Below are 9,927 nucleotides of genomic sequence, written 5' to 3' on the forward strand. Positions count from 1 at the left end.
AGGGAAACTCCTTTTTGAGCTGCTTGGTAGCCCCACTAGGAGCCATCTGAAAAGTTGTTTCACCTACAGGTGATTTTACAGCTCCACGTTCCACAAGAGCAGCACAGTAGAGGCATTTGGGATCTAGGCTCTAAAGCAGAGGTCCCAAAGTTTTGTCCATGGATGATCACAAAACAGAGACAACAGAACAGCACATACAACAAAATTAACTGCATTATAATGCTAGAGAGCCTCAATTAAAACATCTTTATATGCTACAGCAGCCTCATGACTTGCATATCTATAGTCCACATTTTGGGAACTGTGGTTATATAGCATAATACAGAGAAAGGCAGTTCACAGGGCTTATACTGCCTAACAGAAAGTCTCAAAAATGTCACTAGGTATCAGCAGAATTGCTCCGAGATAGCAAGATAGCGTATAAGGCATGAAATGCTCAGTCCTCAACAGCTATTATCCAGTCTCTACGTCACCTGTGTCAGAAAACTACCCGAAAATATCCACACACCAACCCAAGTTCCGTAAGGTCACACTGAAGTTGTTATTCACGCCACAACTCAACCACATCACAGAAGCACGTCCAGAAACACTGAAGAAGGCTCTGTGAAGAACTGGTTCTGATCACACAGGGTTAATAAGCCCACAAATGGTTTTACACGTGGATATCTGGTTTCCAAGGCCAGCTCAGTAGGTTAACAACTCTCACAAACAGCAGAGAAAAGGCTAATAAGCTCTCCTGGGACCAGAGCTGACTCTATGCAGTTCACGTGGATATCTCAACACCATGCAACTGGAGCCAGAAGCGCTGGGGGCAGCAAAGCATAAATACACCACTAGGTCTATGTAGTCAGTTTTGGCTCAGACAGACCTGAGCAGGGTCCCATGCAGCACTATTACTACTCCTAGGGTTCCTAAGCAGTGCATCATGTGGGAGTGCAGCACCCACAGCAGCACAGTCTCAGGCACGCCTGCGCTTGCTGTATCAGCAAGGGGAAGAGCTAAGTTAGTTGCTTCCTGCTCCTGTAGTCCCTCAGGCTGCTCTTTTGGGAGCGAGCTGCAGTCTTGGCTTAAGGGATGCCCACCTTTATTTGAAAAAGCAGCAGTTCAGAACAGAAAAAAAACAGCTCCTGACTGATCTAGTTTGATGAAGACAGAGTAAACTGAACTGAACGTTGGTTATCTTGCTTCACGCCATGCTCCTCTCTCTTAATTGTGTAGTCCTCACTACCTACTTTATGCCACAGCTGCTGTCCATTAGATCCTACCATGTGCCACTTTAATTCACTAACACAGCAAAAGAGTAAGTCAGTAAAAAACTGGGCTGGTTTCTTTCAGTGACCTCAACAGTTCACTGGAAGACAGGATAATTGTCCAGTGCAGAACACAGGAGTGGAAGATGGAGAAGTGAGCCTTTTCCCTTTGGTCACTTCTTTACTGGCAAAATCAATTTAACAGGTTTCTGCCCACCTCACACAGTCTGTGCTTTAAGGGAACTACTTCTGAAACATGGATCATGTGCCTGTGAAATTTAAAGAGCTAAACCCCCAAAGAGCTGCAGCTGTAAGTAGACAGAAGCAACAGAAGCTTCTTACATCTGTTTTTATATGAAAGTAGTGATTTCTTTAGAACCATAGACCCCAACACCATAGGCGTTCTTGTAACACCAACAGGTCTTAGAAGTATTAAGTATTGTTATAAGTATTAACGGTATTGAGCCTGAAAATGTGTGTCAGTATCTTTTTCACAGACATGTTTTGAAATTCCTTTAAATTTTAATCTATGGCAACATTTGTATATCTTTGTACAATTAACCTGTTAGCAGAGGTAGCAAAACACCAGTTAAAACTTGCAAAGCCTCTATTTGAGAGGTAAATATGACCAACAGAGGAGAACTTATCTGAGAAAGCCTGAGAGGGCACACAGCTGGGGAGAGGTGCGCACACAGGAAAAATGATGTTCTAATTTTTTGAACGCTAATGATGAATCCTGAATCCTGCTGCTCACAGAGTTCTCTCACTTCTGCAACCACTGAAACCACATCACAGTTTTGGAAAACCTTCTGAAAACCATTGGAAAATCTTGCAGCAGCAACACCATGTACCAAACCACCCTCAACAAGCTCTGCACTAGATGAACGCACAAAGGTGTCCCTTCAGCTGATCTCTCAAGAGGCAGCAGGAGCAGCCCCAACCTGTGCTGGCGCAGTGTAAGAAAGCATTTGGTAGCTCAGAAACTGGGGTGACAGGCCAGATCCAGGCAATGGGTTTACTACCAGCTAAATCACACTGACGTAGGAAAGCTTACATAAGTCTCCAAATCACATCTTTCCCATTCATCAGCCAGATTTGATGCTAATAAAAGCAGCAACAGATTTTTTTTTAGCTAATAGCTAAAATTGTGCAACATGGAAAAGCCATCCCAATTCAAGTCGATATTATTTCTATACACTTAAAGGAAGGACTTGTGTCTCTGTTCTAGTCGTAGACTTCAGCCAGTCAAGAGATCTGTCCTGGTTTAATGCTGTCATGGTCAGTAAAATGTAGAAATTCTAAGTTCTAGGCAAACCTGTCCCTGCCAGGAGGAAGACAGACAGGTAGGACCCTGTATCATAAAGAAGTTGTGCATCAGTGGGTGGAGATGGTTCTCAGATCTGCATCCCAGTTATACTGGACCTTCTCATGGGACAAGGAAGGACACAGAGACCATCTGACCACAGTAAAAAGGGAAAAGTTATCTGGACTCTTAGTTAATCCCACCCCAGTAATAAAAAAGGCAATATCCTTCAAAGTCCAGGATATTCTGGGTTTTACCTATCCCATCCTTGTTCTTGTTTTCCCCTGCAGCAGTCAAAATGTAACAATCCCAAACTCCAGAGTCTGTCCTTGAATCATTGCCACTTCAGAGCTTAAGAGAATGCTATAGTACAGTCAGCTTCTAGCTGACCGTGCACTGTTAGACTCTGTCGTCTTTTTGCTGTCATATTTATGGCTATAAATATATCTAATGAATTTTCATCCGAAATCCTCCCACCAGGGCAGCAGCTCAAATACCATCAAGAGCATTACTTACTGTTAAAAAATTCCTCGTAGTCAGTTTTCTCCACACAGCACGTGTACATGCGCAAAGCTGCTACCTTAATTTTCTACAAAAAAAAATAGAAAATACAATACTTGAAGTATTCATCATTGAGAGCTATTGAACACTACTGCCTTTGCTAAATACATGCGCTATAATTTTCTGAAAAGCCTTATTTTGAGAATCACAACCACTTGAGATTTTCAGGAGCATATTGAACTACTGTATCTCCCAGGAATTACACAAGTACAATCAATCTTGCCTTGAGGCAAAGCAATTATTAAATGGCTTCTTGAATATCCTTCCAAATCTCGTTTCATATAATACTGTCATTAAGAAAAAGAAATGAAATAACAGAGACTCCAAAGATCCCAATCCACAATTCCTGGTTTCCTCCAATATCTCTGATTGATGTATACCACTCTGTTTTGTTTAATTTAAGTTTTAAACACTAAAGAAGTGGCATACCAGACATATCCTAAAAATACCTTGTTTCTTACAAAAACGAAAACTGACCAAATAAGCTTCACAAGTGAAAAAAGAACCCCAAATGATGAATGACATGAGGTATACTCGGGTGCTTTGGCACTTCTAATTTTGTCTGTGGCCTGCCACTGCATGAGAAACACCTTCAGTGCACCATCTCTAACAAAGATACACGTCCTGACGCTTCAAAGAGCACAATAACTGCTAGCAAAGATCTTAAAGAGAAGAGTTGTCAGCCATTCCTCTTTACTAACATCAAAAGGAGAAAAATTAAAACATCTGAAACTCCAGAGAGCACTCCCCTACCTAAGCCAGGAAGCAGCACTGGGTTTGGGTTGGGTTTTTTGTTTTCAGTGACACTTACTGGGGATCATCTCAGTGCTCACTATAATACAGAGATGAGCACTATGCCTGTCAAATGGCACTTCAAATCACCAAAGTAATTATTTGTGTCTCCTCCAGCCAAAAGAAAAACACTGAAGTTGCCACTGATCTCCTGCTGTGGAAACACAGGAGCCATTCTTTTTCTTATTCAGTAATCTCAGGCTTCTGTCAAAAATCAAGTCTACATCTAAACTTCTCACAGTAAAATAATTTACACTGCTTAGTGGAGTTCTGAAGGTTTCCTTTTTAAAGGAAACGCTGCCTGGCCTGGGAGTAGAGATCTCCCCGGTGAAAGCCACTGCCCCAGACCAGGCATTACCAGACATTAAAAACATATTGTAAAGAACAGTCCCTGCAATCCAGCCCTTAAATAAGGCAGGTAACGCAGGAGAAACCGGTGAAATTTAATCATGGAAGTTTTAGGGTGTAGGAGAGGTATGGGGGAAGGGAGAAGAAAATGGAAAAAAACAGAGAAATATTAAGAAACTTCCCTAAGATCTCATAGAGAGCGCTGGCAAGGCCAAAAATGAACTCAGGTCTCTTGGGCCCTAACCACAAAATAACTCTCTCCAAACCCAAGTTCCCCAGCCAAAAGCAGGCAGTAAAGAGCAGTAATTAAGGAGAACTCTGAATCAACACTTAGAGCTAACAAGAATCTTTATTACAACAATATGTACACAAGCACACAGGAGAGAAGCTACTCTCTCATGAGGTTTAGCATCACCTGATTAAAAGCAACTGATTTTAACTAAAATACCTAACTGCCTTAAGTGTCACTTATCTTTCCTTTGTATTTTCTTTCTGAGGAATGAGCAGCAGTCGGCAGCAGTTTCAGATCAGTCTCAGAGGAGGTCCACTCTGCCTTGCAGATATTCAAAGCAACTTACAGGTTTAATTCCTGCACAGTTGGGCTCAGCCCTTCCTTCAAGCTGCCTTTTCCTCTCACTCTTTTATTCTGTGTCCTAGTTCAGAGCAAAGAAATTGTGAATTTCATCTCTGTCTCCTACCTCCTGCATAAGGAACTGAAGAGGTCTCTTACAGAACTGCTCTCATTTAGTCCATGTTAACAACCGCTTTAGGAAAGGACTGCTTAAAAAACATGAAAGAGGAGGACCTATTTGTGACTCTGCCCGAGTCAGCTACTACTGAAAAGCGACTCAAATAGCAATCATAGAGGGGTCTGGAGAACAAGCCTGATGAGGAGCGGCTGAGGGAACTGGGCTTGTTTAGACTGGAGAAGAGAAGGCTGAGGGGAGACCTCATCACCACCTACAACTGCCTCAAGGGAGCTTGGAGAGAGGTGGGTGCTGGGCTCTTCTCCCAGGTGATGGGGGATAGAACAAGGGGAAATGGCACCAAGCTGTGCCAAGGGAGGTTCAGGTTAGAGATAAGGAGGAAGTTCTTTACTGAGAGGGTCGTCAGAAGCTGGCACAGGCTGCCCAGGGAGGTGGTGGAGTCACCATCCCTGGATGTGTTTAAAGAGCGGGTAGATGAGGTACTTAGGGATATGGTTTAGGGGGTAGACAGGAGCGGTTGGACATGGTGATCTCAGAGGGCTTTTCCAACCGAGTGATTCTGTGATTTGTATCTCACTACTGTCTGCTTGGGACATCCTCCTGTCACAGAAATACAGAACACTGAAAGAGGAGTGCAACAAAATCAAAACCTGAAACAACCTCAATAACAGAAACAAGTTAGATTAAGTCTCCTCAGTCCAGAGAAAGAATAAGATACTATGGAACAGACGACTCCGTAAAATCATCAGCTGAAGGGAGAATATGAACATATGCTCCAAGGTAAGAATAATCACCATTTATTAAAAGTACAAAATTAAAAGGCACCAACAGAAAACTACTGTACTTCTTCTCCCAGTGGGTACTCAAGGTATAGAACTCCCTGATACTGAATGCTTTAGATGCTACATACTTAAAAGAGTTCAAAGAGCAACTGGACACATTTATAAAAGAAAAATCCATCAACAGATATTAGAGAAAAATGCCTAATTTCATGCAGGAAGTCCTGAAGCAGACAGCTGTTGTAGGCTGGAGGAGCACATGAGAAGTATCATGATATGCTTTTCCTGTAATTAAATTCTTTCTTTCTAACTGCAATTGGTCATTATCAGAGACAAGAGGGTGCTCTATGTGGATGTTTGACGTAGATAGTAAGGCTGTTACTGTGTTCTTTGGTGCACAAATGAAGTGAAAAATAAAATATCTGAAGAAATTAGATATACAACATTCCTACAATGACGGCAGTGCCTATATCAAGGAAGGTTCAAGCTATGGATTATTATTCCTCACATCACACAACAGGAATTTACATGGGTAATAATTCGAACTTTTCATTACTGTTCCTTATAGAAGAAAAAAAGTGGTGGGTTTGTTGTTCGCTTTTTAGAAGTCTGAAAGTATCAAACAAACAAAAGAATTATTAAATGAACGCTTTACCCATCTGCTATACTTTAGTGGTCCTGTGAAACCCATTGCTTCTATTATCCTTGTGAAAGCACCCACTTTCTCTTCAGATGGCTGCAGGGAATCTTTTGCAGAAAGAAGCTGTAAAATTGAAATATCACGTAGTTCAGTCTTAGCAACTAAATTTGACTACTTATTTTAGTTACAAAAGCTACCAGTTTAATGGAGAACTGTAGGGGTTTTGTTTACTTTCTTTGTTCAACAAAACAAATACATATTTAGGTCTTCTCTGCAAAATATCACAGAGTTTTTCCTACATGAAATAGTGTTTATTGTATGCAAACAGTGCGTAACTGTTTTGATAAAAGCATCCTGTTGGAAACTCAGACTCAAACAGTTTGTCTAGAAACCTGCTTTCCAAAACATGGCTCGCATTCTAGATTGCCATATTCTTTCTAGATGTGTGTCTTTACTTAGGCTTAAATCTTTTGCAGATAAAACAAGAAAACACATCACAGAATGAGTAAATAAAGCTAACCTTCCATTCTCCCTCTCTTACTCTCAGAGGTATATCATCTGCCCCCCACCTCGGTAACTACTCTCCTTAACGGAGTTTCTTTCCTCACTGGAAAGCAGCTCTCAGGCACTGGGATCCCTAGCACAATGTGCCCTCTGACAATAAAAACATCAAACTCCTCTAACCTTATTTGTATTGCAAAATGATCTGTGTTGCTGTGCAATGGCTCCATTGGCTTGAATCAATCCACCACAGGATTTAGACAGCAGGAACTGGCCAGCCTTGTGTCTCTAGTAAAAATAATAAAAGAAAATTTAAAAAATAAAGATACCATTAACTCATAAACACTTAACTTTACATCAATGTCCTGGTTTGAGCTAATTAGAACTAATTTTTCTGTTTAGTGATTTTACTTTTCAGCTCAGTCTCTTTTAAGTGGCTGAACTTGCTGAAACTAAAGGCATTGTTTTCCCAGACAGTGCTGCTAGAAGATATGCTCGAGGTCAGTTTGTCTCACCATGGGTGCCGTGTCTGTGCCTATGGGGGGGAAGCAGACCCAAAACTGACCAACGAGGTATTCCACCCCGCATACGTCATACTCAGTGTAAAGCCAAGGGATCATGAGGGTCTCAACCCTTCTTCCATCCTGGACCCTTCCGTCCGTCTCGATTCTGCAGAGGCCGAGGCCTGAGCAGACCCTGCTGGTTCATCTGCTGCTGATCCTGATCTGTGTGTTCTGCATCAGCTCCCACTGCTGCTGAGTTCAGTCTGGGACTTTTCCAGTGCTCAGCTCCACAGAGCCTCTGGTGACGTATTCATCATTGGGGAGAGGGTGGGGGAAGGATTTTATACTGGTTTTGTATTTATTTGTACATACCTGTATATATTTCATTATTTTCCTATTTACATTATTATTCTGTAGTATCAGTATTATTCTTTTATTAAATCTGTTAGTTTTATTTTCCAACCCGTAAAGTCTCTCTCCCTTATCCTCTTTCCTCTTCCCTTCTGGGGAGGGGAGAGGGGTTAATACAGAGCGTCTGTCCAGGATTTAGTGGCCGGCCCAGCCCTAAACCACAAAAACCAATTACCCTTAGTTTGCTTTCAAGTCAATTACAGTTCAATCTAATCCTGAAAATCTCTGTATCACAAAAAGCACAAATTTATTATCATAAGTGTTACAAAATTGTTGTCCACCCTTAACGCTTCCCACCACACTTTTCCTAGTGTTTTGTAAATACACTGATGGAGTGGACCAGCAGAACACTGCACTCTCAAAACCCACAGCCTACCTGCTTTGATCTTCTCACACACTACTTCTAATTATGGGGTTTGTCTCTAAATCAAGAATAATTATTTTTCCTGACCATGCAGAGAAACAGAGTTTATGCTATTTTTATCTACAACTTTACAGCCCATTCAACTATATTTCTGGCCAAGACTTGAGCAAAACAAATTACAGCATCTTTCATTTAAAAACCATGATTTTTTTCCTTACCAATTTAAACTCATCCCAGTTTTTACACACGTTAACATACTCTGATATCCTACCTGGGAAATACCACAGAGCATCCTCCTACACTGGCCTTGGACTGCGGTTGACTGTAATAATCCACTGCATGCTGCAATCCATTGAGTTACCCCAGTCTGGCAGCTCTGGAACAGAGAGAAGAGCAATGAAGAAAAGGACCCTAACAGACACAGTTTAACTGTCCTCCTGCTTCCACAAGTTTTATTCATTCATACAACAAGCCTTGCATTAAACTCCCAACTTGCGCTCAAGAGAAATATAAATCTTAATCTAAAAAACTCTTGTCTTCCAGTACAGCATGTAACCCAAGTCTGATGGCAGAAACAGACCAAAGGAAATGGTGGGCTGCCTCCATCATAAAACTACACCACAACTTTATATCTATACCATAAATTCAAATGCTTAAGAAGCATTCTCCAATCGACTGAGTGATCTCTAAAAAGCCCTCATTCAACTCTCAGCTTTTGTGCATCTTTGTCTTACTTCACTCAGGCACAGCTAAGAACTTCAGTATTTCAAAAGCATATATTGTCCCAACAAATTTCAGTGAAGATAACAATTTTCTGTAATAAGGGTGAGATAGAAAAGAGGCAGGGTTTTCTTTGCTTGCACTTTCTTTACACCTTTCATTTTCTGCAATATTCAAGTTAATACAGTATTTGCCTCCTTCATACATGTTCTCCATTAACACTGGAAATAGCAGGAACTGAAGCTCACTGCATTTCAGCTGCTATCGGGCAGGTCTGCTCCCAATTACTTTCAGCTTGAGAACTGAAAGGACAGGGCTCAGCATGCTTGTAAAAACCACACCCTGAGACATCAGTTCGGAGAACTCAGTGGATTAATTTCATAAGCTGGTGCTGTCCTCTGACCAAAGGCCTTTCATCTTCCAGATGACTCTGTCTCCGTCCAGCAGCGCTGGCCATCCCTGTATTTGTGTTGTGACCGTATCAGACCCAGGCACAAACTGCCCTTTTCTAGGCTATATGCTACAAAGCAGTACTCTGCTGCAAAGACTTCAAAGGCTAATGCAAAGGAAAAAAAAAGGTACACAAACCCATGAGAAAGAAGAACAGAGTTGTGTGATTAATAATCCACTCTCAGTCATTCATAGGAACCCAATCTCTTCCATGAAACAGAAATCAGAATCTATATTAACCTTTGCAATCAAACATCTCCACAGTGAGCAGAGAATCTCTAAGGAGAGCATTCCCCACCCACAGGGCACGTACACTGTGCCCAAAAGCAACTACAGAAGTACCAGACTGAAAAGAACCCGCATTTCTCAAGTCCCAGTGAGGAGCACTAAAGCCTTGCATAATTCTTATATAAACACAAACTCTGAGGGAAAAACTCGACCCGCTGCTTCACCAGAGACCACTGCCGGGGGCCAGGGTGCACGGGGAGGCAGGCACACTCCTTGGGTGCTGCAACCCACAGCCGACACCCCCACGGCTTCACAGAGACCGCCGAGCAGCCTCTGCCCTAGGCCCGTTGGCTGGGGAGAGGCCATGCTA

The 9,927-nt window shown here is 42.0% G+C and overlaps 1 protein-coding gene across 1 annotated transcript in view; it reads right to left on the minus strand.

Moving 5' to 3' along the window:
* Positions 1–8,570, minus strand: part of LOC104548159 (ubiquinol-cytochrome-c reductase complex assembly factor 1) — a gene marked incomplete at its 5' end in the record, with an annotated part of 29,162 nt that extends 20,592 nt beyond the window's left edge. Inside the window, 4 exons of the mRNA XM_010194097.1 lie at positions 3,070–3,142; positions 6,396–6,503; positions 7,065–7,169; positions 8,431–8,570. Of these exons, the coding sequence (XP_010192399.1) occupies positions 3,070–3,142; positions 6,396–6,503; positions 7,065–7,169; positions 8,431–8,570 (426 nt within the window). The remainder of the gene's footprint in view (positions 1–3,069; positions 3,143–6,395; positions 6,504–7,064; positions 7,170–8,430) is intronic.
* Positions 8,571–9,927: the final 1,357 nt, after the last annotated feature.

The sequence above is a fragment of the Mesitornis unicolor genome, unplaced genomic scaffold, assembly GCF_000695765.1.
Source record: "Mesitornis unicolor isolate BGI_N332 unplaced genomic scaffold, ASM69576v1 scaffold20491, whole genome shotgun sequence".
In the NCBI taxonomy this organism is placed as follows: Eukaryota; Metazoa; Chordata; class Aves; order Mesitornithiformes; family Mesitornithidae; genus Mesitornis; species Mesitornis unicolor.